This window comes from Dipodomys spectabilis, unplaced genomic scaffold (assembly GCF_019054845.1).
Source record: "Dipodomys spectabilis isolate Male_0828 unplaced genomic scaffold, ASM1905484v1 ptg000024l, whole genome shotgun sequence".
NCBI lineage: Eukaryota > Metazoa > Chordata > Mammalia > Rodentia > Heteromyidae > Dipodomys > Dipodomys spectabilis.
Genome location: NW_024870701.1, coordinates 12487512 through 12512844, shown reverse-complemented (window position 1 = coordinate 12512844; position 25333 = coordinate 12487512). Strand labels below are relative to the sequence as shown.

Here is a 25333-nt window from a genome sequence, read left to right as displayed (position 1 = left end):
AACAGAAAAAGCTGGAGATGGTGCTGTGGCTCCAGTGGTAGAGTCCGAGCCTTGAGCAAAAGAATCTGAAGAACAACGCCCAGGCCCTGGGTTCAAGCCCAAGGACTGGCAAAAAGAAAAAAAAAGTAAATTGCCTTTTTAACTTTTATTTTCAGTTAAATACTAGAGAAAGGCAGTATATTTGCATTTCAGAGCCCTGTTATAAAAACTCTGTTTTATCATTTCAATTGCACTTAGTTGTATGAGATCCTCACAAAGGATGAGGATCTCATACAACTAAGGATGAAGGACTGGAACACAAAGGATGAAGGATTGGTACTAGGAACATTCACAGGGATTATAAAATATTTATGCCCCAGGAGCTGGGGCATAAAAACAAAACATTTCTGGAAGGTATAGTTTTTTTTTTTTATTATTTATATCTTTAATGAACATAAAATATTCCATTAGCTTTGTTGCATCCATTTAATCTGAGCAAGTGCATGAAGAACAACACCCAAAAGCCAACTGATGGCTACGTAAGGTGATGACTACAGGTGGTAAAATCTATCACACTTTAGTGGTTCTTGATTCTTTTAGGGAGAGTGTGCATGTATGTGTGTAGTGAGAGAGAGGAGACTACCCTGCTTTTTCCCTAATATTAAAACATTTTAAACAATTCAAAACAATACTTTAAGACAGAGTTCTTGTTTGGAGGCACTGGAACTCATCTATTAAAAATTCTTGTATATGCTGGGTGTTATTGGCTCATGCCTATAATTTTGGCTACTCAGAAGGCCAAGATCTGAGAATCATGGTTTAAAGCCTGGCTGGTCAGGAATGTCCCTGAGACATTTATTTCCAATAAATTACCAAAACACTGTAATTGGAACTGTTTCTTACTGCAGTATACAATCCAGAATAGAATAATAGGCCCTTATAAATGACTAGTAAAATCCATGACACGTTTCTGACCCTCCACAATGACTTTTTTTTTTTTTGATTGTGATTAAATGATTACATAATTTCAAAGTCACAAGTTCATTCTAACTTCCCTGGATGGAAGGTATAGATAGTTTTAAGGAAACAAATTTCTAGATCCTTAGTTTTCTTTCCTAAATTGATCTATGACTAATGTGTCTTTGTTACTGGGTTCAGTTGTCCTTCCCTACCTCCCATTTCTCAGTTCACAGGAGCAAGGCCTATCAATACCTCAACTCTGCCTTATCTGTCACAAATTCTTACCATGGTAAATACCAGAGTGCCAACGGGTCCTACAATATGAGAGCCTAATGTTGGGAAGCCTCTTTAATCATCGTACCTCAAAACCAAGATACAGTGTTACAATTTGCCTGTCCTTATATTGGTGACACAATACAGTAAAATTCCTTCCATTCACTTCTACTTATTTTATAGAAGCTCTAAAAAATGCAAACCAGGAATGGAAACCAATTCAGGACTCTACATAGCATATAAATACTGACTTCCCTTACCTCCACCACTATGAAGCAAACACTAGCAGAGTGTAAGGGGATGCTCTCAGGCCACACCTAATCCCTTGGACCAAAAGGCAGTCGTAGCTCAGGATTTTCCCCTTACACTCGTGTTAACAGGAGCACCCACAATGGCACAGTTTTCTGCTCAGTGGTTGAATCCGTTTCTAAACAGCCATGATTGTGTTCAAAGGATACAGTTCATCTCAGGCAGCCCAGAGGGAGTTGGGTGTCCAAGCATCTGGTAGGCAGCTTCCCTTCTTCTCAGAGCAGGTGCCCTTTGCTGTTTCGTGGGGTAGTGGGGGAAAAGAGTTAGTAACCAGGACGAATCGCAGCCACGTCGAGTCTGTGGGGCAACACAAAAGACTGGCCTGAGAGCGAGCCTCTACAAGTCATTGCACCTGCTCAGAGCCAGGTACAGCCCGACCGCAGGCAGCTGCTTTCCGACACCCCGCCCACAATCCAACCAAAGAGGTGCGCCGGCCCCTCCTGGCTCCGCCCACCGCGCGCATTCTCCGACCCCGCCACGCCCCTCTAAGGAACCACCCATCACGCTACTTCCGGTTTTAAACTCCCAATCGGCCTCTACTTCCTTCGCCTCCGTTGTATTCCCCGCCCCCGGGGCGCTCCTTTGACAGGGTCACGTGAGGGTCTAGCGCGGGGGCTGTCGGGAGGAGTACTGCCGGTGGGTCAGGGTTCGGCCTAAACATGGCGGTTCCGGTCGGGCCGTGACCAAGGTTTTACTGTCAGGAGGACTAAAAGTTGGTGGCTGTCGGCGTCCCCACCTGTCAGGGTAGAATGCGAAGACGCCAGGGAGTGCGCTGAGGAGCGGCGGTGCCGGGGAGGGCTGGGTGCTGGGTGCTCCGGGGAGCCGAAGCGGCGGCGTCTGTGGCTTCCACTCGTCTGCGGGCTCCTGTGTGGGGCGCCGCCCGGCCGGGCTGGCGGGCGCGCGGCGGCGGTAGCTGCGGCAGCGGCGGGATCCGCTGTGAGGGAGGGCCGCAGGGCGGGCGCCGCGGTCGTCTGAGCCGCGGCGATGGCCCAGTGCGTACAATCAGTGCAGGAGCTCATCCCGGACTCCTTCGTCCCCTGTGTGGCCGCGCTGTGCAGCGACGAAGCCGAGCGGCTCACGCGTCTCAATCACCTGAGCTTCGCGGAGCTGCTGAAGCCCTTCTCTCGCCTCACTTCCGAGGGTATGTGCTGTTCTCCTCCCCCCCCCCCCCCCACGGGGTTCAAGCGACGTGGTGGCCCGGGAGCGGCAAGTGGCGGGGCAGGCCGGAGAGCGTCGGGCGGTGTTTACATCCCGGAGTGGACGCGGTACGGCGGCGGCGGCGTCGGCGGCGTCGGGGGCTGCGGCCCCGCGGTGCCCCCCCCCCCCGGGTGGCGGCGTGGCGGAGGGGCCGGGCATGAGGTGGTCAGTGCGGCGTGGTCCTAACATCCCGCATTTTCTAGTCGCTCTGTTGTTGCTTCCTCTTAATAAGACAGCGAGCCCCGGAGGAGACTGTGGTCATCAGCCATAGGAAGGAATTAAGACGGCTGCAAGGCAACTCAGGTGGAAAGAGGCTGCCTCTTCCTTGCAGGTGTAACAGGCAGTTGGATCTGTCATCTGCACCCCACCCCCGTGTCAAACTGAACTTTGAGAGTTGTCCTGCGGTTCACCTAGCAGTGAGGCTCATCTCTGTAGGCTATTTTTACTTTTTTTTTTCTTTTAACATCCGAACTTTTTCTTAAGTATCCAGCATTGTGCTTAAAGTCCCAACCAAACAATGAAAAGTTTTTTTTTTTATACAAAAAGCTTGTAACAACCTTTTGCCTGAAGGGTGAGAAAGTCAGGAAAAATAGTGGCTAAGTTAATGTAGATATTTAGAGTTACCTACATTTGTAGGGACGGAAAAATTCTAATACTTGACATCTTTTTTCTTTTTTCCTTTTTTTTTTGGCTAGTCGTAGGGCTTGAACTCAGGGCCGAGCACTGTCCCTGAGCTTTTTTGATCAAGGCGAGCACTCTACCTTGAACCACAGTGCCACTTTTGGATTTTTTCTGTGTATGTGATATTGAGCATCATGCATGTTTGACAAGCCCTCTATCACTAAGCCACCTTCCCAGCCCCAAAACTTGACTTTTCTAATAGAGGTTTTTCACTGGAAGAAGTATCCATTGAGGAATTACCTATTTTCTGCAGCTTTAGTGTGTGTGTGTGTGTGTGTGTGTGTGTGTGTGTGTGTGTGTTTATGTGTGAAGTATCCATTGAGGAATTACCTATTTTCTGCAGCTTTAGTGTGTGTGTGTGTGTTTTTATGTGTGTGTTTCCTCCAGCACTCATGACATCTCTGGCTAGTTTTGCTAGTTCATGGCTGGTGCTGTCAATTGAGTCATACCTTTAGCCAGACCTTTAGATTCTTTATTAAAGAAAAAAGATCAGTCAAAATGGACTTGAAATTATTATTCCAAGTGTAGTCCAAGTTGTACTCCAAACACTATTTAGCCAGTATCTTTGACATGTAGGAAAAAAAGCAAGTGAAGTTTCTTCTAAAATGAAGGATTCTGTAATTAACTTCTTAGATAAAGGACTGTGATAGCTATTTGGTTATGGTGATTTCTCAAAAAAAAGAACTAGTGCTGAACTGAACATATTCATATTTACATGCATAGGCAGTCTTTAAAATAGCTTCATTACATGTTTGCTTTTGTATTTAAAAGAGGAGCTATCAAAACAAAGTTTGAGAACTCTGAAGAGTTTCTTCAGCCAGTACTTTAGGCATTAATTTAGCTCCTTCCACATTGTACTGTTTTGTACATTTAAGAACAAGATTCTCTACATTCCTAAATTCTTAAAAAGTGCAAACACTTGACAGTGAGTTTGACTTCTATAGGTATGCTCTTTCGAACAAAAACCAAATAATAACGCTGATACCTGTTCTATATGTATTTTGTCTTTTAGTTTTCTATGAATCCCATCCCACTTATTATTGTCACTTTAATTGTGAAGGCACTGAAGCATAGAGGAAATATTAACTGTCTACTGTTCTTTTTTTTTATTTTTTTTTGGTCTGGTCGTGGGGCCTGAACTCTGGGCTTGGGCGCTGTCCCTCAGCTCTTCAGCTCAAGACTAGCCCTCTACCACTTGAGCCACAGCGCCACTTATGGCTCTTTTCTTTTTCTTTTTTTTTTTTTTTGGGGTCCGGTTGTGAGGCCTGTACTCTGGGCCTGGGCACTGTCCCTCAGCTCTTCAGCTCAAGGCTAGAGCTCTACCACTGGAGCCATAGCACCACTTCCAGCTTTTTTCTTTTTGCTTATGTGGTGCTGAGGACTCGAACCCAGGGCCTCAGGCATGCAAGGCAAGCGCTCTAACCACTGAGCCACCTTCCCAGCTCCCGGCTTTTTTCTTATGTGGTGCTGAGGAGTCGAACCCAGGGCCTCAGGCATACACGGCAAGCGCTCTACCACTGAGCCAATTTCCCAGCCCCATGTCCACTGTTCTTATATCTGAGAAAGACAAGACTTTGTGATCTGAATCATCAGATCATCCTGGCAATACTTAAAATTGATACTGAAAAGCGGTGCTATCCAATAGAGTCATAAATAGTTTAAAATTTTAGAAGCAACATTAAAAAAGTGAAAAAGAGGCTTACAGATTTGGTTTCAGTATAGAGTGCTTGCCTAGAAAACACAAGTCCTGAGTTGAAAACCAGTATGGCTAAATAAATGCAGGTTATATTACATTTGTTCTATTACTAAATCTTGAAATTTAGTGTGTTTAACTCTTAACATTGCATTTCAGTTTAGAGTATACACATAATTACTGAGCCATGTGTAGCTGATGCTTTCTGTACTGGACAGTACAGTGCTAAAGGCTGTTAACATACTTCTGAGTTCCCTCTGCAGCCCAGAAAGATGTAGGGAAGGAATATAATGAGTTGCATGTTAGTAATAAATAGGGAAGTCATAAAAGGAATAGGGCAGCCATTCCCTTTTGAATGTGTGTATGTGGGGGAGGGGGTGTTATAATGGTAAGGTCAAAAGGTATAAATTACCATCAAGTGGTTGGAAGCAGTAGAGAAACTGCTCTGAGAATTACTAATTAAAGGAGGTCCTTGAATTATAGGAAAGGGATTTTGGATTTCATATCTAGTGATAAATGTGAGGTAGTCATATTAAGATTATGAAATTTGGGGAGATCAGTGAGTTATGTTATTGATGAGGATTGTTAGGACCTGATATAAAATTTAAAATAAAGATGACAGTGGCATTAAACATTTAGAGAAAAATAGTTTTTTTGTTGTTGTTTTTAGTAGACTTTTTCCTTTGTTTTGTTTTAGGCAAATACTGTATCACTGAGCTATATCTCCAGCTCTGGCTTTTTTTTTTGTCAGAGGGAACCCATTCAGACTGTTTAAAATTGCGTTGACTTTGGGGATTTTTCATTGATAGCTTTCCTTTAGGCAGTAAGGCATGAGAGTATCACTTCAGACAGTATACATCTATAACTAAACAAGCTAAACTTACCCTGTGAGAGCAAAGGAAATGTTAAAATAAATTTAGATAAATTCCATTTTTAGACTGTGGGTATGCTGTTGCTGTTAGGGTAAAATTTAGCTTTGAGTACTGAGATCAGTGTTGGCAAATACAGTGCCAGGTAATTTCAGGAGACTAGGATTTAGTGGAAAAAATGCACAGTTTAAAGCTGTAATGAAGAAAAGGCTGTTAGAACAAATTGAGATCTTGTTTAAGGATACAGGTGGACCTGTTGCAACAATGAGAAGTACAAGTTGTCATGTCCAAAACGAGCTTTACAACGTTGGTGCGTGGGGGGGGGGGGGGGAGGGGGGAAGGGGGGGGAGGAGAAGGATTGGGATTAGGGGGGGAGGGGGGAGGCTGGGAAGGGATGTGAAGGGTAAACAAAGGAGGAGGCTGCAATGCTTGGTAAGAAATGTACGCATTATCCTGCCCATGTAACTGTAACTCCTCACAAATAAAATTAAATTAAATTAAAAAAAAAAAGAATCTTGAAAATAGAAATTAGGCTTGATGTATTAGATGAAGAGGGCCATTTGGGTTCCTTAGACACATTTTTGAAATCTGAAATTAAATATATTAATGAAATACATTAAAATACTCATATATTATTAGTAAGTGTTTGACACTTATGTTCACATTTTTGTGACCCTGGTACTTCCTTTTTTCCTTTGAGGTGTTGAATATTGAACCCAAGGCTTCCTGCATACTAGAAAAGCACTCTACCCTTGAGTTGGATTCTCCAGTCTCCTAATACTGGAAGAATTTGCGCTGGTCTTCTGCTTCACAGAGTAGTATTAGTATAAATTTGCTTTGTAATAGTTCTTTGATTACTGCAAACATATTTCAACATATCCTTTACATGTTTTAAGCAAATCTCAAACACTAAATTTTAAAGCATGTAGCTTTAATTTTTAAAAGTGTGTATATTACTATTTTAAAATTGAATGCATTTATGTAGGAGATTACAAAGACTATATGTAGTTCTTACATAAAGCTTGATTCGTTTCTATGAACTAGGAAAATTTGGTAAACTAGGAAAGTATTTTTGAAGTGATGCTTCTAGTTTTCTTTTAGTTATGAACATTTTGACCCTCCTTGATCTATATCCCCAGCCTAACACATTTTATTAAAACTTAACCTCTATGCTGGTGTAACCAAATAATTACGTTTCAGCATCTTTCTTCTTTCTTTCTTTTTTATTTTTCAGTCGTGGGGCTTGAACTCTGGGCCTGGGCGCTCTCCCTGAGTTTAGCTCAAGGCCAGCACGCTACCACTTGAGCCACAGCGCCACTTACAGTTTTCTAGTGGTTTATTGGAGATAAAAGTCTCATGCACTTTCCTGCCTGGGCTGGCTTTGAACTGAGATCCTCAGTTCTCAGCTTCGTGAGTAGCTAGGATTACAGATGTGAGCCACTGGCGCCCGGCACATTTCAGCATTTTCTACCACCAAAGTTTTGAGTAAAATTTACTCCTCTTCCTCATGGTGCCAGGAATCTAACCCAGGGCTTTGTATGTGCTAGGCAAGCACTCTACCACTGATCTATGTCCCAACCCACAAAGTGGTTTAATATGCACATGGCTACTTACATTAGTTGACAATTATGAGCCAATTTCAATAAAAATATTGTGTAATCTTAAAAGTATCAGATATATACCATAGTACTTTTGAATTTTTTGTTTTATTTTTTGTTACATAATTACAATAGGAAGTTTAATTAGGGGGAGAAGTCTGTGTTTATTTAAATGAAAAACACCCAACAATTCTAGAACAATGCAGACAATAAAAGAAAGGTTGAATTCCTTACTTTCTAGAACTAACCAAAACCAAACCTTTGTCATACTGGCTTTAAAAAAAAAAATCTTTCTTTTTAAAAACAAAGCAATCATTGGTAAGATTTAATTCCTGTTTACCTTTCCTTGGTTTCATTTCACTTTTCTGTAATGTAGGCAGGCACTATGAATGGAGTTTGCATATATACTTCTTGTATATATATGTATATATACGTGTGCACATATTCATGTCATCTAGTATTTTAGAGTTATGCTTTTACAAAAAATTTAGGATTTAACAAAGCACGAGAAATTTAGACAATTCTTTTTTCCGCAATCCACTTGACAAGTCTTTTTTTTTTTTTTTGCTGTTTTTTATTCTTAGGTTTTTTGTTGTTTGAACTTTTTGGTCGGTTGTGGGGCCTGAACTCTGGGCCTGGGCACCGTCCCTCAGCTGTTCAGCTCAAGGCTAGTGCTCTATCACTTGAGCCACAGCACCACTTCTGGCTTTTTCTGCTTATGTGGTACTAAGGAATGGAACCCAGGGCTTACATGCATGCAAGGCAAGCACTCTACCACTGAGTCACCTTCCCAGCCCATGTTTTTATTCTTAGGTTTTTAACTACTTAAAATATAAGTAAACCTGAACCTTAAGTTTCTTCTGGGGAGCTGCATGTTATCCCTGTAATCCCAGCACTTAGGAATTTGAGTCAGGAGTATTAAAAGTTCAAAGGCCAATCTAAGCTACATGGTAAGCCTCTTGTCTCTAAAGCAAAAAACAAAAAACTGCCTTAAATATATGAATGGCATTTTATAACTATTTAAATGAAAGGCACGGTAAATATTGTATGAAACGTTTGAAGAAATAATTCACAAAACAATTATTAATACAAGGCAGGAGTGTGTCATTTGACAGCAATCCTAGTATGCAGGAGGCTGAGGTAGGAGGTTTGAACCTTATTTGAACTAGGGCTACATGATAAATTCCAGTTCTGTCTAAGTTATGTAGTGAGACGCTGTCTCAAAAAACAAAAACAGCTTAATAATTATAAAGTACTTTTTCACTGAAAGTTGTCTTTTTTTAAATGAGTAGGTACCCCAGCCAGTTCTCCAGAGTTGCCTCTGTATATGATCACTCATGATACGGTTGGAATAATGTATCATGTAACTGCTGTTGCACTTGTCATTAGGCGCAGTGCTCAGCGCTTATGCTTATGACCCAAATCCTTAAAATAACCCAGAGAAGTAGGTATTATTAATCACATGTTACAGAAGAGGAAGTGGAAGCACAGAAAAGCTATGCAAGGTAACCTAGTTGAATTTAAAGTGTGACTCCAAAAACTCTGTCCTTAATAAGTATGGTAGACTGCTTCTGACATTACTTTGGACACTATCCATTATATGAAAAAAGATGCTTACATTTTCTACTGTAGACTGCTGCTGTGTGCCACAGCCACCTCAGAACCAGTTCCTAATCCTGAAGTCCTGAACAATTGGTTTTACATCTTTTAGACCAAAGTAATGACTATAACCGGGAGGAGGGCAGGGGGTTTTGAGGAGGGAGAAGGGATCTGGGTATTGACTCTTTTTTTGGTTAAAAAAAAAAAAAAAGACTTTTTTGGCCAATTTTAGGTTCACTGCACAAGTTAGCAGAAGGTACTTCATACCACTTGTTCCAGCACATACCCAGCCTCCCCAGTATCAACATTCTTTACCATAATGGGTTTGATTTGTTAGGATGTGAAATAGGAACTAAGCATGCGGAAAAGACTAGGGACAATAAGAAAGCTAACATGCAGCATTTTCCCCTCTTTCTTGCCCTGTACTCTTTTCATTATTTTTATCATAGACCTTACCTGTCAGACAAGCCCTAGTGAAGGCAAGAATTAGAGATTTGTCATGGCGGGGGAGGGGGTGGCTGCATTTTGGCAACTCTAATAAACATACAAGAAAGGAAAGGACCTACAGTAGCAAAATTGGGAGCAATAGCATTGCATGAAAGGAAAGCACTTTAGGCTGTTTTGGTATTTAAGGATGTGTTGTAAAACAGTTATATTTCTGAAGTAATGTTCCACTTGAAATTCTTAGTTGTGGATTTGAACATCCTTTTAGTCTGATATTAATTTGATTTTGGTATGCGTTGTATATGATTATTTTCAAGCTGTCTTTTTCTCTTTTTTTTTTTTAAAGTTCATATGAGAGATCCTAATAATCAACTCCACATAATCAAAAATTTGAAGATAGCAGTAAGCAACATTATTACCCAACCACCTCAGCCTGCAGCTATTCGAAAGCTTTTGAATGATGTTGTTTCTGGCAGCCAGCCTGCAGAAGGATTAGTAGCTAATGTGATTACGGCGGGAGATTATGACCTTAACATCAGTGGTATGTAATGAGGTTTATTACTATTTTTTAAATGAATTTTTTTTCTTGTTAGAAGAAATAATTCGGTGACTTTGAAACCATTCAGCAAATATTTGAGTACACACAGAAGGCAGGAGTCTGGGAATATAGAACAGTGTTTGAAGGCAATAGCAGGAATTTTGGTTCTTTCTAATTCTAGCACCTAAATCATAACTAGAACATATATGTATGATAAACACATCTATTTAATGAAAAAAGTAGACAGTTTATTTTATGAAGTAATATTGTAATTAAATAGTATTAAGTTCATTATATTTTTAATTGTGTTTAGTTTTTTCTTTTTTGTTGTTGTTATTGTTGGTTGTGGGGCCTGAACCCCCACAAGGGGTTGGGTCCCTTAGCTCTTTAGCTCAAGGTGAGCACTCTGCCACTTGAGCCATAGCGTTACTTCTGGTTTTCTGGTGGTTAATTGGAGATAAGAATCTCTTATATATATATAAGCGCTTTAAAAAAAACCATTAATTAACATTTTTTCTTTCATAAATACATAATCTTTTATCAGTGCTTCTTAATCTGATTTAAATGGTAAATTTTCATGAAATGACTGAAAAAGTGAAATAATACATAAATATGTAGAATGAGTTAACAATATTGATGTGATTGTTTTCCAGTTATTAAAGTCATAAGTAGAGATTTAGAAGGAAAAGATTAAGAATACATTACCTTTGTAGCCTTACAAAATTTAGCAGCCTTCTAAAGCAATATTTTTAGCTCTATATAATTTATAATTTAATGTCTTGGTACCTCTTTTTTTTTTCTTTTTCAAAAAATCATTATAGAGGCTTGAACTCAGGGCCTAAGGCACTGTTTTTTTCACTGAAGGCTGGTGTTCTGCCACTTGAGCCATGGCCCCACTTCAGGTAATAAAAAGGTCTCATGAAATTTCTGTCCAGTTCAGCTTTGAACTACAATCTTAAGATCTTAGCCTCCTGAGAGTTTAGGATTACAGGCGTGAATCCCTGGCACTCAGTGTAATTGTATATTTATAGGTTTTCCTAACTATATACAGAGAACTTAAATAGCATGTTTTAGATTACAGAGTTAGTTGGTTGTACTTGTAAGGTTTTTATTGTAGAATTTTTATTTTATTTATTTTTATTGTGAAAATACCATACAGAGGGGTTACAATTACATGGGCAAGGTTCAGTGAGTACATTTCTTATCAAGCATGTTGCCTCCTCCTTTGTTTCCCCTTCTCATCCCTTCCCATCTCCCACCCACCCACCCTGTTGTAGAATTTTTAATTTAAATATCCTATACTTAGTCTTCTTTCTTGCCAATATTTTTAGTTCCGGTAACATAGGTTAACTTGATAATTTTATTTTTATCTTCTGGTCCTGAGGATTTAATTGGGGTCCTAATACATGTACTTTATTTATTTGTCGGTTGTGGGGCTTGAACTCTGGGCCTTGGTGCTGTCCCTGAGCTCTTCAGCTGAAGGCTATCACTCTACCACTTAAGCTACAGCACCACTTCTGGTTTTCTGGTGGTTAATTGGAGATAAGAGACTCACGGACTTTCCTGCCTGAGCTGGCTTTGAACCACAGTCTTCAGATCTCAGCCTCCTGAGTAGCTAGGATTACAGGCATGAGCCTGGCTTTACATGTACTTTAGTACTGAGCTGTGTCCTAGACTCATAATTTTCAATTTAGAATGTTGTACCTTAACTAATCAAAAGCATCAGAATTTGAAGATGTGTATTTTTATCAGTTTTTGTCATCATGTTAAAATGATGCAAAAATTTGAATATTTTCATAAGCTTGACATAATGGTATATGTCTATAATCCTAGTTCTTGGGAGACTGAGATAGGAGGATGTCCAGTTTAGAGCTGATGGGGGCTATACAGTAAGACCCTGTCTCAAGAAAATAAAAAATTAAATATTTTGCTGAGAGAGTGGTAAAGTAATTGAAACATAATTTGAGTCTTTGTTTCTAAGTCATCACTGTTACAGTGTGAATCACAGTGAGTCAGTTGCTGGAGTTTTAAGTTTTCTTACTACCATATCCTTTGTTATTTAGACATCTTGAGCAAGTCATTTAGTGTTTCCCAGACTTTGTTTCCAGCTCCAAGAACAAGACAATTTGGCCTTTCTTAAGACCTCTTTCAGACCTTTAATACTGTCATTATTTTGTAAGGTCTAAACATTTTATTATCTATGTAACAAATATTTTGATTTTCTTCCCTATTTTGCATTCAGATACAGACATGAATAAGATGTGCTTTATAAGATTATAATCTAGTAAAAGAAAAAAAACCAGATAAGTTAGATATGTTATAATCCCAAGACATTATAATAGAGATATGGCATACATTGAAATGTTAAGAAACACAGAGAAGCATTGCCTGTCATCTATGCAAAATGACTCTTTTTTTTTTTCCTCTTCCTTTCTGGTGTTTGGAGACAGTTTATCCATGCAGCTCAGGCTGGCCTAGTACTTATTATGTAGCCCAGGATGGCCTGGAACTCAAGATCCCCCTTCCTCAGTCTCCTGAGGCATGGAATTCTGGCATGTGTCTACCTGATAAAGTATCTTTTTTATGCTCCAGATAAAGCATTAAAATTAAATCCTTCACCAAGCTGAAGGACATGGCTCAAGTGGTAGAGCACCAGCCTAAAAAGTACAAATCCAGTTACCATTAAAAAAAAAAACAAAACACCCATTTTGCTCTCCCTCCTGACTTTTAAAGCCTCTTTCCCTTTAAACAATTTATTAAAATGACATAGTACTGAAAAGGCATATGGTAAAAACAAAAGTGATTCTATTCTTTACTCTAGTAATTATTCCCTTAGTATTATTCTCTGCTGCATGTGTTTGTTCTAGTTAATATTTTTATACTGCTGAGACTTAGTCACTTTAAAATTTTATTTATGGACTTCTTATTTTGAGTAATAAGGAAGACTTAGCATAGTTACTCTCGTCCTCTTTATCTCTTTAATGTAGTTTCTATCATTTCTGGTTAATATTCGCTGTTTACAGTATTATGACTAAACATTGTGAACCAGTATTTTCTTTTTCTTTTTTGTTGGTTGCCGGTTTTGAACTCTCTGCCTGGGTGCTGTACCTGTACTCTTCAGCTCAAGGTTAGCACTCTACCACTTGAGCCACAGTGCCACTTTCTGTTTTCTGAGTGGTTTATTGTAGATTAGAGTCTCACAGACTTTCCTGCCCGGGCTGGCTTTGAACCATGATCCTAAGATCTCAGCCTCCTGAGTAGCTAGGATTACAGATGTGAGCCACCGGCACCTGGCTTGTTTTTTATTTTTAGTAGTTTGTTTTCTTAGAAGTTGGTAACTGTTTTTTTTTTTTTTTTTTTGTGGTGGTCAGGATCCTGGTCCTGGGGCTTGAACTTGGGTCCTGGGGGCTGACCGTGAGCTTTTTGTGCTCAAGGTTAGTACTCTACCACTTGAACAGCTCTTCTATCTTTTTGGTGGTTAATTGAAGATAAGAGTCTTGTGGACTGCCAGGTGCCAGTGGCTCATGCCTATAATCCTAGCTGTTCAGGGGGCTGAGATCCAAGGATTGCAGTTCAAAGACAGCCCTGGCAAGAAAGTCTGTGGGACTCTTATCTCCAATAAACCACTAGAAAACTAGAAGTGACGCTGTGTGGCTCAAGTGGTAGAGTGCTAGCCTTGAGCTGAAGAGACCAGGGACAGTGACCAGGCCCAGAGTTCAAGCCCTATGACTGACAAAAAAAAAAAAAAAAAAGGTCTTGTGGACTTTCCTACCCAGGCTGGCTTTGAACTGTGATCTTCTTTCTCAGCCTCCAAAGTAGCTAGGATTATAGGCATAAGCCTGTTGGTAATTGACTTAAAAAAAATTCACAGTTCATTTTATTCTCTGAAACTTCCACAGTGGGATTTTTAATTTGTCAAGTTAATATCAATCAATTTATCAAGGTGTCTTTCAGAAGTATTCTTTTTCTCCATATTCTATGTATTTTCAGGATGATCATCCCCCAGTGAAGGGAAATTTGGTTTGGGGGGGAGAGCAAAATGGGTGTTTTTTTGTTTTTTTTTTTTTTTAATGGTAACTGGATTTGTACTTTTTAGGCTGGTGCTCTACCACTTGAGCCATGTCCTTCAGCTTGGTGAAGGATTTAATTTTAATGCTTTATGGTTCTCCAAAGGGTCATGTATTTTATGTATATCTGTTGTTTTATTAAAAGAAATATTTTTGGACTGAGAATATGGTTTAGTGATAGAATACATGCTTACCGTAAGAGTCTTAATTGGATCCCTAACACTGGCAAAAGTAATGGTGGGAAGAGAGAGTACTTAGGAAAAAAAATTTTAAAACATTCATGGGGGGAGGTAATGTACTTTATCTTGTACTTTAATGTTGTACTTTATCTTGAACTAGTTACCTCAAGGCAAGCTCCACAGCTGTCATCCTGGGGATTCTCTCCCTTTCTTCCTCTTTTGCTCCCTCCTCGCCTCCTCACCTGCAGTGCTGATCTAACCCAAGGCTGATAATCCATTGAGTTAGGTCTCCTTTTGTCTTTATAGTCTTTCATTCATATTTTTTTTTATGTATTCCATGGTTTGGTGAAGGATCTTCTCCAAGTGGCATTTTTGAGAAAAGTATATGCAAGATAAACTATTTGAAAAGTTCTTTCTTATGTTATTATATAGTTAATTGATGGGTTGTATACCTACAAATCATTTCCATCAGAATCATTCCACTTTCTTCTAGTTTTTAGTATTTTTAAGCTTTATGCTTTACGATACTTATTCCCTCTATCTCCAATTTTTAGAAGCTTTTAGCAACTCTTTATTCTTGCTGCTTTGAAATTTATTTTGGCTTCTTATGTTTGTTCTTGTATTCTAAGTTGTTTTACTTGTTCTTTTTGAAACTACTGTTGGAGGTTAAGTGAATTTATCCTATTGTTATTTTTTGAGGAACTACTGTTGGAAGTTGAGTAGAATTTATCCTATTGTTATTTTTTTGAGAACCTTATTGTTACTTTTTTGAGGTAAGATCTCACCACGTACTCCAGTCTGGTATTGACCTCTATTCCTCTTGCCTCCACTTCCTGAGTACTGAGGTTAAGGCATGTGACATCATAATTGACTTCTTTTTCTAATATTGTCTAATTCTCTTTGTTACTTATTTTCTGGGGAAATATTCTTAGCTTTATCTGCTGACTCTTCCATTGAAATTTTAGTGTTTGGTAAACCTATCTCCTTTTATCCCCTTTTGAGTTTTATGGATTTACCGTTTTCTGTGCCTTCCTGTTCTTGTTTCTTCTTGTGGAACCTTAACTCTAGGATATTAATACATTCTGATTGGTTTCTATTTTGATCTTAGATTTTGTTCTGTCCTATTTTTTCTCTCATTCATAATTATTTTTCAGTTCTGGTGTCTTTCATGTTGGTATCATGTTGGCATTTTTTTTTTTTTTGAATTCAGATATTTGACCCCTGATTGGGCAGAAGAAAAGTTTATCTGTTAGTGAACTTCCTTATTTGGTGGTGAGGTTATGAATAGGCTTGAGGGAGTCTTAAGTTTTTATTTCACTTTTTATTATTTACAATTCTTTTGTTTGGCACTATTTAGTTCTATTGCAAAAGACTCTTGAATCTTTTCCTGTTATCTATATGCTAATGCCCTTATTTACCTTTCTATTCAAGTGGTTTAGTAGATAGTTTATAGGAAAAATGTAGCTTCTATTCAGTTTTGAGAAATTCTCTATAATTTACTTATTTATTTTTTGCCAGTCCTGGGGCTTGAACTCAGGGCCTGGGCATTGTCCCTGAACTTCTTTTGCTCAAGGCTAGCCCTCTACCACTTGAGCCACAGCTCCACTTCCAGCGCTTTCTGTTTATGTGGTACTTAGGAATGGAACCCAGAGCTTCATGCATGCTAAGCAAGACTCTACCACTGAGTTATATTCCCAGCCCCTATAATTACATTGTTTACAATCCTGGGGCCCTACAACATCTCTTTATAGAGAAGTTACTGTATTTTTTTTTTTTCTATTTTTTTTGCCATTAAAAGCACTCCTGTAGTTGAACTCTGATCAACTATGTGCCAAAAGAAAATTACTTTTACAACTTCTTTGGTGTTAACTTACAACACTCCTTTGAGTTTTTTTTTTTTGTCGGTCGTGGTGCTTGAACTCTGGGCTTGGGCGCTGTCCCTGCATTCTTCAGCTCAAGGTGAGCGCTCTACCGCTTGAGCCACAGGGCCACTTCGGTTTTCTAGTGGCTTATTGGAGATAAGAGTCTCAGGGACTTTCCTGCCAGGGCTGGCTTTGAACTGCGATTCTCAGATCTCAGCCTCCTGAGTAGCTAGGATTACAGGCATGAGCCACCGACGCCCAGCTTCTTTGAGTTTTTTAAAAATTTGTTTTGGTGCTGGGGATTAAGCAATGCTTGCTAAGCATATGAGCTATATTACTCTAGATCTCAGCATTTTTTACGACCTTGAAAACTGGAAATAAGATATGATGAAGTACTAAATTCATTTGAATGAAATTACATTATGACAGAATAATACTCTGGCGGTTATTTTAAAAACAGTTTTATCTATTTTAATGAGGTGCTAATTTTATGTCCAAAAGTTTGCTTTTTTGCCATTAATGTGAATCAGCATACTTTTCACCCATTGTGTTTAAGAAATGTTACTTATCTCATAAGCCTAGCTTAACAGTACCATATTTTCTTTATCAGATCGGTCAATTAAGGCTAGTGTTCCTTGGTACAGTAATTGGAAAGACACTTTGATGGAAATGAAAGAATCCTCATTATGCACAGGTATTTCTTATTGTGGGTTCTCAGTTTTCTAGATTGTTCCCACTCTACTCTTTGTCTATTCCCTTTTTCATACTTTTTCAACTTTGTCACAATTAATATGTCGTATTTCTCTGAAAAGAGGTCTGATAAGGCTTGTTCAACTTTTGTCTTAATCCTGTTGTCTATTAATCATCTGTTGTGCATATTCTTCATTTGTATCCTCTGCTAAAAATAGGCATTGTATTTGAATAGTATAGTTTGAGCTGCATCTTACTTTGATAATAAAAGAGAGCATCCTTCCTTACCGAGAAAAAGTATGTTCTGTATAGGTAGAAATGGAAAGGCTCATGGGCCAAATAGTGATTTATCTCAAAATGCATGAGATTTTTAAGGGGAAAAATTTATTTCTAAGCTTTCTTGTAGCATAATACACTTAAAAGGTTTTAGTTTTCCTACTTTCTACAAAAAATGTCATTTGAAAAATTAAAAAATATAGAAGTCTTTAGATTATTTCCATTGTGAAATTAGAGGAGGACAAAGGAACCACATATTTACTTTTACAGCCCCTCAAGGAAACATGGAAGGGGGAAACTTTACTTACCCTGAATATGACCTATCTGAAGGATGAAAATTCATTTCTAAACAGAAAATTCATTGTAAGTTTTTCCTTTGTTCTTCATATTTAGTTGAGTATCTGGTATCTTTTTACAATAGAACTTGGAAGTTAATATTTCAATTTAAGAACTAGTGTATGTATGTATTTTTGTGGAGTTTTTTTGTTGTTTTTGTTGGTTGTGGGGCTTGAACTCTGGGCCTTGGTGCTGTCCCTGAGCTCTTCAGCTGAAGGCTAGTGCTCTACCACTTGAGCCACAGCGGCACTTCTGATTTTCTGGTGGTTAGTTGGAGATAAGAGTCTCACGGACTTCCCTGCCCGGGCTGGCTTTGAATTGCAATTCTCAGATCTCAGCCTCCTGAGTAGCTAGTATTACAGGTGTGGGCCACCAGTGCCTAGCTGTATGTGTATTTTTTCTTTTTAATTTATATATTTATATAATTCCAAAATCAAATTGAAACATAGGTACAGCCCTGTCTAATCTTTGTCCATGTCCTTTCTCTTTTTTAAAATAGCCTTTCTTCTTTTTCTTCTATGCTTTTAGATAATTAATTGTATTAGTTTACAACCCCCCCCCCCCCCCCCAGCAGTGCTGGGGATTGAGCCCAAGGTGGTCATGCATGTTGGCTGAGCCCTCTACTATTCAGCAACATTCCCAGCTCAAATGTGTTAGATTTGACTCTTCCTCTTCTTCTTCTTCTTCTCCTTCTCCTTCTTCTCCTTCTCCTTCTCCTTTTCCTTCTCCTTCTTCTCCTCCTTCTTCCTTCTTCGTTTTTTTTTTCTTTTCTTTTTTTGTTGGCTGTGGGGTTTGAACTCTGGACCTGGGTGCTGTCCCTCAGTTCTTCAGCTTGAGGCTAGTGCTCTACCACTTCAACCACAGCACTACTTCCAGTTTCTCTTGTGGTTATTTGGAGATAAGAGTCTTATGGACTTTCCTGCCCGGGCTGGCTTTGAACCATGAACGATCCTCAGATCCCAGCCTCCAGAGATGCTAGGATTATAAGTTGAGCCACTGGTGCCCAGCAATGAAATTCTACACTTTTCTGTTTCTGTTTTTGTTTTTTTATCAGTCATGGGGCTTGAACTCAGGGCATGCGTGCTGTCTCTGAGATTTTTTGGCTCAAGGCTAGTGCTCTTATTACTTTGCACCATAGTGCCACTTCCATGTTTTTTTCTTTTCTTACAGAAAAATATACTGTTCTGCTGTTGGCTATTTTCACTTAATATATCCAAAAGAACATTTTAGCAGTCCAAAGAGAGAGACAGTTTTGTTCTCTATTATAGCTGCATCCTGTAGCATTTACAGATGTATCATAGTTTATTTAACCAGTCTCATTCTGATGGCATACGGGTTTTCTAGTTTTTGTTACTACAAATAGTGTTTTAAAAAATAAGTGTTTTGGAAGATCTGCTTTTTTAAATTCAGAAGTCTCAATTCTATGAATCAGTATGAAACTATATGACTACAGTTTGTTAAATTTCGTTAGCTCGGTCTGGGAAGGTGACTCAGTGGTAGAGCGCTTGCCTTGCATACATGAGGCCCTGGGTTCGATTCCTCAGCACCACATAAACAGAAAAAAAAAAGCTGGAAGTGGCACTGTGGCTCAAGTAGTAGAGCGCTAGCCTTGAGCTGAAGAGCTGAGGGACAGCACCCAGGCCCAGAGTTCAGGCCCATGACTGGACCCCCCCCCCCAAAAAAAAAAAAAATTAGTCAGCAATGAAGCCAAAGGTAAAAAAAATAATATAGATAGAGGTGCATACTTATTTCCTCATTTTTGTGGAAGTACCTTTTTACTTAACCAAAATTTCATTATCTCTTTCCTTGTAGTTGGTACTAAATGAAAATCTACATTAATTTGCCTTCAAGAGAATGTTTGACTGATTTGGTGGGACAATATATGGTATTGGTTGGGGAGGAAATTTGTTTTCTAGTGTAACAGATATGATTGTATATTTTCTGATATTTACCATTTTCATATAATGTTTTTGGTATTTTTCCTTTTTAATAGCAGAGAACATGAAAATGCTATAATAATAAGCTTCATAATTACCATAAAACTTTTGTTGGAATTATTTATTTACTTATTTATTTTTTTGGTCGGTCGTGGGACCTGAACTCTGGGCCTGGGCTATCCCTCAGCTCTTCAGCTCAAGGCTAGCACTTGAGCCACAGTGCCACTTCCAATTTTTTTGTATAATAAATAAGCATTTTGGTCTTGATGAAGGGCTTTTTTCTTCAACTCTTCTAGTCACAGTGTCATATTTATAATGTTAGCAGAAAACAAATGCGCCTTATTTGCAGCAGTTGAAGTATAAGTAGCATAAATTACTTAAGGTGGAGTGTTATAGTGAAACTTTAACTTGGATAGTTAAACCTTCTAAAATCAAATTTGAATAATTTCAAATAAAGCAAGAATAGATGTATATAAATTACTTAATATATAGCAAGAGAGTTGACATTTTTATCACATTATACACAATTGTTCAATAAAGTGAATATGTTTTTCTGTATTTAGTTTATAAGGTAAGTATCTTTAGAAATTCTCTTTAAAGAGGCTTTGTTATAGTCACATTCAAGTAATTAGATGTAAGGTAGAATTTGTCAGCTATACACTCACTGACATTTTGTGCTAGCTAATTCTTTGCTTTTGTTTTTTTCCTGACCCCTTTTCCTAGGAACTAGTTGGCATGACCTTCATATCAGTTGTGACAACCAAAAATACTTTGATAGTGCCAGATATTTCCTGGGAGTTAAAATCAACCTCAGTTGAGAACCAGTGTTCTAAAGTGGTATTTATAAAAAGGATCTGCTTATGACAGTGGCTAGTGGAGCAGAGGCACAATAAATAATGTTAGATCATTAGTAGATAATTGGTTGTATAGGTTTGGTTTGGAAATAACTTAGTTTAAAAAATTTCTATGTATGAATATATTTGAATACCTTAAATTATATATATATATATATATATACACACACACATATATGCATACATCTTAAAGCACAGGTGAAAAATGCTTAATCGCTGCTAAAAGTTATCTCTCATATCATTTAGGAATGTGGGATTGAAATTTTGTCTGTTGTAAACGGATTCCATTGGGCAATTTTAATTGTTTTATATATTAATTTTAGCTACAACTCCATGGTTTGAGTCTTACAGAGAGACCTTCCTTCAGTCAATGCCATCATCGGATCATGAATTTCTGAACCACTATTTAGCATGTATCCTTTAACCTTTTGAGTTCTCCTAAAGTCAGGTATTAGTGGAAGCTATTAATTTTAGAAATAGGAAAATGAAAGCAAATTTGTTGAGAAGCCATAGAGAATGGAAATATTTTGTGGGTCTCCCTGTCCTGGGGCTTGAACTCAGGACTGGGGTGCTGTCCCTGAGCTTTTTTGCTCAGGGACAGTGCTTTACCAGTGCTTTACCACTTGAGCCAGAGCTTTCCTTCTGGCTTTTAGGTGATTAGTTAGAGATAAGAGTCTCATAGACTTTCATGCCCATGCTTTTTTTGAACCATGATCCTCAGATCTCTACCTCCTGAGTAGTTACGATTATAGATGTGAGTCACTGGCACCTGCTGAGAATGGAGAAATTTTATTTTCTTATTTTTGAGCTAACTTTGCCTGGGGTATTCTTTGAGCTTAGGCTCCTCCAGCCTCTACAATGCTAAATGGGTTATGCAGGTTTGCACTACCATGCTTCACTAAGTGGGATATGCAGGTTTGTACTACCATGACTGTCTAAGAAGTTAATTTTTTCATGATGAAAAATTTTTTTTTCTTATGGTAATTTTTTCCCCCTAGGACTGGGAACTAAACTCAGCATGTGATAGTTTTCCTCAAAGTCTGGCATTCTACCTCCTGAGCCACATTTCTTTTTTTCTTTCTTTTCTTTTCTTTTCTTTTTTTTTGCCAGTTGTGGGGCCTGAACTCTAGGCTTAGGCACAGTCCCTCAGCTCTTCAGCTCAAGGCTAGCGCTCTACCACTTGAGCCACACCGCCACTTCTGGCTTTTTCTGCTTAGGTGGTGCTGAGGAATCGAACCCAGGGCTTCATGCATGCAAGGCAAGCACTCTACCACTGAACCACCTTCTCAGCCCCCTGAGCCACATTTCGAACTCCATCATTTTGTTAAATGTGTCCTTGATACAGAACTGCTATAATAAATTAAGGTTTGATTATTTTTTTCTTGAGTTACTTCTAGGGCTTGAACTTAGGGCATCATGCTCTTGCTTATTTCACTCAAGGCTGGCACTGTACCTCTTGAGCTATGCCTCCAGTTCCACCGCTATATTGCTTACTTGGAGATAACAGTATCTCAGATTTGTCTTCCTGGACTGGCTCTACCTATGATTCTCAGATTTCAGCCTCCTAAGTCGCTAGGATTAGCTACTAGTACCCATCATGAATTTTGATTAGTTTTGATTATAAAATAAGACAACTGAGAGTTTGCCTTTTATTTTTCTTATTTCTTTAACTTGAATATTTTATACGTAATACATTTGTTTTGCTTTTCTTTTTTCTTTTTCTTTTTTTTTTTTTGATAATCTGGGGATTGAACTCAGGGTATCATGCTAGGCAGGCTCTTTAAACTCTTGAAGTGTACCTTAAGGCTTTATTCTTTTTCTTTTTTGACATAAGATTTTTCTTTGTCACCCAGGCTGTAACCTGAAGCTTGCCCTATAGTTCAGGCTAACCTCTAACTAGGTCCTCCTACCTCAGCTTTCTTTTCTTTTTTTTAGTCGGTTGTGGGGCCTGAACTCTGTGCCTGGGCACTCTCCCTGAGTTCTTCAGCTTAAGGCTAGTGCTCTACCACTTGAGCCACAGTGCCACTTCTGGTTTTCTGGTGGTTTATTGGAGATAAGAGTCTCATGGACTTTCCTGTCTGGGCTGGCTTTGAGCCTTTCCTGCCTGGGCATGCTTTGAACTGCATCCTCAGATCTCAGCCTCCTGAGTAGCTAGGATTACACAGGTGTGATCCACCTGTGGCCAGCTTACCTCAGCTTTCTGAGTGTTGAGATTATAGGTGTGTACCTGGTTTAGTAAGTTTTTAAAGCACTTTAGAAAGAGAAAGTGAATGGTCAGTGCTAACCACTTCAGTGATTGCCTCAGAATTAATTGCTTACTCTAAAGGTTAGATTTAAAAATAATCTCTCATGTGTTTAGTAAACATTTTGTCCTCCTTTGGTGATTATGGCTTTTTAAATTTCTTAATAAAGTTGTAGAGAAAAGTGAAAAAGCAATATAAAGCATGAAACTGTATTAACACAAAATGGAGAAGAGCAAGATTTGCCACATTGCTTCATCATGTTAATAGTTGTAGAATTCTGATATTGCTCATTTTGTACATCTACTTATTGAATATGTAAGTGACATAAAAGCTTTTAGTAAAATATCCTGTAAGATTTTGAATCTTGAATTATGTCAGAGTAGTGGAGAAATTATTTTGTGCTATCTGTGAGAAACTGTGAAATGTGACTTTTTTTTAGCTGACAAAATGCCTCCTTCAAGTTTGTATTAATAAGCTATCATTGAGTGATAAGTGATAATTTCCTTAATATGGTATACAAGGTATGTTGGTAGTATCATCTAGTGAATCTGATCCTATGGAACAGTTTTCAAAGTTGTCACAAGAACAGCATCGGATTCAGCACAACAATGATTATTCCTACCCTAAGTGGTTTATACCGAATACACTTAAATATTATGTACTTTTACATGATGTAAGTGCAGGAGATGAACAGAGGTAAGTTTTCTTTTTTTATTTCAATTTTTCATACTAAAGATTTAACATTAATTTGGAGATGGCTTGCTTAAATTTGGGTTTTAATAAAAAAGCCTGGTGCCAGGGCTCATGTCTATTATTCTAGCTACTTAGGAGGTTGACATCAGGATGGCAGTTCAAGGCTAGCCATGGCAGAAAAGTCTGGGAGACCTTGACTTTAAAGTAGCCAGCAAAAAGCAGGATTGGAGGTACCACTCAAATGGTAGTGTCAGCTGAGCAATAAAGTGTGAGGCCCTGAGTTCAAACCCACGCAGTCCCACCCACACCCCCAAAAAATCTTGAGTAAAAATTTATTGTAGCTGGATGCTGATAGCTCATACCTTTGTTTTTAGCTACTCAGTAGGATGAGAGCTGAGGATCATGGTTTGAAGCCAGCTTGGGCAGGAAAGTCTATGAGACTCTTATCTCCAATAAACTACTCAGAAAAATCCTGACGCAGTACTGTGGCTCCATTGGTAGAACACTTGAGCACAAAGAGGTTCAGGGACAGTGCCTAGGCCCTGAGTCTAAGTCTCAGGATTGGCAAAAAAAAAAAAAATTGTAATGTAGTTATGTTAAACAGTTCATTCATTTAATGTTAATTTCATTTGCTTATCTAAATTTGTTTTCAATATATATGGTATAATCTTTGTTTGAAAGCGCTTGTCATTTACATCTGTAGGTCTTGGTTGTTACTTCTTTATATAAAATTATTTTTTTCTTTTTCTTAGTTTTCCCTTTAACTTTTTTTCTTTGACATTTGCAAGCTCACCTTTTGTTACTTAATGTGTGTATGTGTGTGTGTGTGTGTGTGTGTGTATTGGTACTGCTACTTGAACTCAGAGCTTGGGTACTTGCTCTTAGCGTTTTTTGCTCAAAGCTGACACTCCAAAGTTCCACTTCCATTTTTTTCCTGGTTAATTGGAGATAGGAATCTCATAGACTTTCTTGCCTGGGCTGACTTTGAACTATAATCCTCATGTCTCAGCTTTCTGAGATGTAGTAATTTTTTTTCCTTCTTTTTGGCTGGTCTTGGTGCTTGAACTCAGGGCCTAGGATCTGTCCTGGAGCCTCTTTGTGCACAAGGCTAGAGCCATAGTGCCACTTTTGCGTTTTCTGAGTAGTTTATTGGAGATAAGAGTCTCACACACTTTCCTGCCCAGGCATGCTTCGAACCATGATCTCAGTACTTAATATATTTTTTTCATCTTGATATTCTTCACAGTCTCAAAAACAACCAAGCATTTATTCTTATGTTCTCTTTACTATTCATTATTGGTGGTTTGCAATAATACTTTTATCTTTGAGATTCATGAACAACTTGTCTTAAAAACTAGAATAGCTAGGCATGGTTGTATATGCCTAAAATCCAAGCCCTGGGAGATGAAGACTGGAGGATAGCAAGTTCCTGGCCAGCCTAGACTATGTAGTGTGACTCTGTTTCAAAATAACTAAATAAATTCCTGAAAAAGATTATGAACATTAATTTCCCTTTATGGCTTTGTAATTTATTTTGGCCATTGTTTGAAGGTGTGGATCAAATTAATCTTTTTTTGGTGTTACTGGACTTTGAACTCAGGGCTTTGCACTTGCTAGGCAAGCATTTAGCCATTTAATCTGCCTACAGCAGAATTAATTGATATTTTAGTGACATTTGGTGTATGCAATTTTAAAATTACACAAACCATTATGTTTGGATTATGCTAGCCTCTAGCCCCCCCCTTTTTTTTTTTTGGTTGTGGGGCTTGAACTCTGGGCCTAGGCGATGTTCCTCAGCTCTTTAGCTCAAGCGTTCTCCCACTTAAGCCACAGTGCCACTTCCAGTTTTCTGGTGGTTTATTGGACATAAGAGTCTCACGAACTTTCATGTCTGAGCTGGCTTTGAACCTCAATCATTAGATCTTAAGCTGAGTAGCTAGGATTACAGGTATGAGCCACCAGTGCCTGGCACCTTTAGCATTTTTTAAAAACTGATTTTGTTATGTTTGAGAAGATCAAATAAGAGCCAGTCTAGGCTGGAGACTCTTCCTCAGCC

The 25333-nt window shown here is 38.6% G+C and overlaps 1 protein-coding gene across 2 annotated transcripts in view; it reads left to right on the top strand.

Annotated features, from left to right (window-relative positions):
- Positions 1–2129: 2129 nt before the first annotated feature.
- Trappc8 (trafficking protein particle complex subunit 8) overlaps positions 2130–25333 on the top strand; it is a 79397-nt gene continuing 56193 nt past the window's right edge. The window contains exons 1-5 of one of the 2 annotated variants that reach the window (XM_042675083.1): positions 2130–2662; positions 9949–10143; positions 16859–16942; positions 20665–20754; positions 23106–23280. In XM_042675083.1, coding sequence (XP_042531017.1) covers positions 2506–2662; positions 9949–10143; positions 16859–16942; positions 20665–20754; positions 23106–23280 — 701 coding nt within the window. In that variant the 5' untranslated portion in view covers positions 2130–2505. The remainder of the gene's footprint in view (positions 2663–9948; positions 10144–16858; positions 16943–20664; positions 20755–23105; positions 23281–25333) is intronic. The other variant, XM_042675085.1, reaches the window with a different exon arrangement.